A 1,755-nucleotide genomic window follows, 5' to 3' on the forward strand; every position below is an offset into this window, starting at 1 on the left:
AGAGCGTATTGTTGTTGTTGTTGATAGTAGTGTTGGTAGGTGAGAGGAGAAGGAGGGAATGGTAGAGGATATTGATTTGGATTAACATGCGCAGTCGGAGGAGGTCGAGGTGATATGGAAGGTTGTTGCTTTGGAAGAATTGGTACATGATGATGATGTTGTTGTTGGTGCGGATGAGGATGAGAATTAATTTGTTTTGTTTGTTGCATTAAAGTCTTTGGTAGAATATTCAGTGGTGTATTTGTTGCAACCGAATGAATTCCATTAGTATTATTATTATTACTTAATAATTGAGGAGGTTTGGGAGCCAACGGAGGTTGATGATGAATATTAGTTGATGATGTATAATTATTATTATTATTATTCTGTTGTTGTTGTTGAAGAGATGACAAGAAACCTCCATTACTATTATTCAAATTATTATTAATATTAATATTATTAGAGGAAGGATGTTGAATATTAGGTCCAGCAGCAGCTGATATCAAATTATTATTATTCGAAGGAGAAGCAGAAACCTTTTGTTGGAGAACATCTTGAACGGTTTTTCTTCTTCTTCTCTGGTTGACTCTTGCTTTTGATTGTCTGTTGGTTGGTAAATCATCCCTCATATAGAAGGGAATGAAAGAGTTATTGTTATTATTGGATGAATCACAAGATTCGGATAAATCCTGTCTTGTGTGATGTGGCATGGGAAGTTATTAGATGGTATGCAAACATGCCAATCTTGGAAGTGGTTTGTGGAGAATGTTAGTTGGCTTTGTTTTTTTGTGATTTGTTTGAATATTCTTCTGTCAACAATTATTTCTTGAAATAGATTCTTGACGCGTGACAGCGATAGTTACCATGTGTTCATCGAAGGCTTAATGATCAATTGAAGTCAAGCCAAATGAATATTGTTCACCACTCAACAACATTAAGGACAGCATTTGTTCCTGAGTTCTCAATAAGAAATTACAACAAACGAAACTAAACGAAAAACTATCTTTTCATTTCTTTAAATCTCAGAAAATACCTCCATTACGAAATGGTTTCAATTTATTATTAGAAACTGTCAATTTGAACTGGAAGATTAAAAAAAATGCCAATCAAAAAAAGCGCATTTCTATCTAGAAGGAAAGTGAGGCACAGATTACCACAATTTGAATTTAGAAAACAATACTTTCTCATCCAGTCACCATATCTTTGCTATGAAAAATCAAAGTATATGGAATTTGCAACTGTCACTAATCAAGGGAGCTATCCTCCTTTAGTGACACCAATTACAGAATCAAAGCACACTATTCACTTGCAGGAAAAATTGAAAAAAACTGTCAACCATACACCAACGTTTGAAAAAGTGCTCAATCGAACATTGGAAGTTTCGGCTCCTGACATTATGCCATCAATCAAAGAGGAAATGAATTATAATATTGTAAACTTGAAGATCAATAACATTCCGATACCACAGCATGCAGATACAGAATTTAATGGATTCAGATTGACCAAAGATAAATTGGCAACTTTGACGAAACGATTTCACTCAACCATCACTTTGAATCATGAATTTAAGAGTTTGGATGGATACAAGATTAGAATATTCATGATAGCAAGCACAAGAATGAAAGCTTTGCAATTTAAAAAGACATCCTATGCCAACAAGTCTCAAATCAAGAAAATCAGAACTGTTATGACAGATGTCATTTCAAAGAAAATATCCCAAATGAAATCCTTGAATTTGTTGACGAATGGCTATCAAATGTGAAATGAGCAATGAAA

At 33.8% G+C, this 1,755-nt stretch overlaps 1 protein-coding gene across 1 annotated transcript; it reads left to right on the forward strand.

Annotated features, from left to right (window-relative positions):
- Positions 1 to 1,078: 1,078 nt before the first annotated feature.
- Positions 1,079 to 1,741, forward strand: NAEGRDRAFT_76343 (uncharacterized protein; the record flags this gene model as incomplete). Its single annotated transcript, XM_002668696.1, has 1 exon — positions 1,079 to 1,741. One exon carries the CDS (start codon positions 1,079 to 1,081, stop codon positions 1,739 to 1,741), a length of 663 nt encoding a protein of 220 aa, XP_002668742.1.
- Between the last annotated feature and the right edge of the window lie 14 nt (positions 1,742 to 1,755).

The sequence above is a fragment of the Naegleria gruberi genome (genome assembly GCF_000004985.1).
Source record: "Naegleria gruberi genomic scaffold NAEGRscaffold_118, whole genome shotgun sequence".
NCBI lineage: Eukaryota > Heterolobosea > Eutetramitea > Acrasida > Naegleriidae > Naegleria > Naegleria gruberi.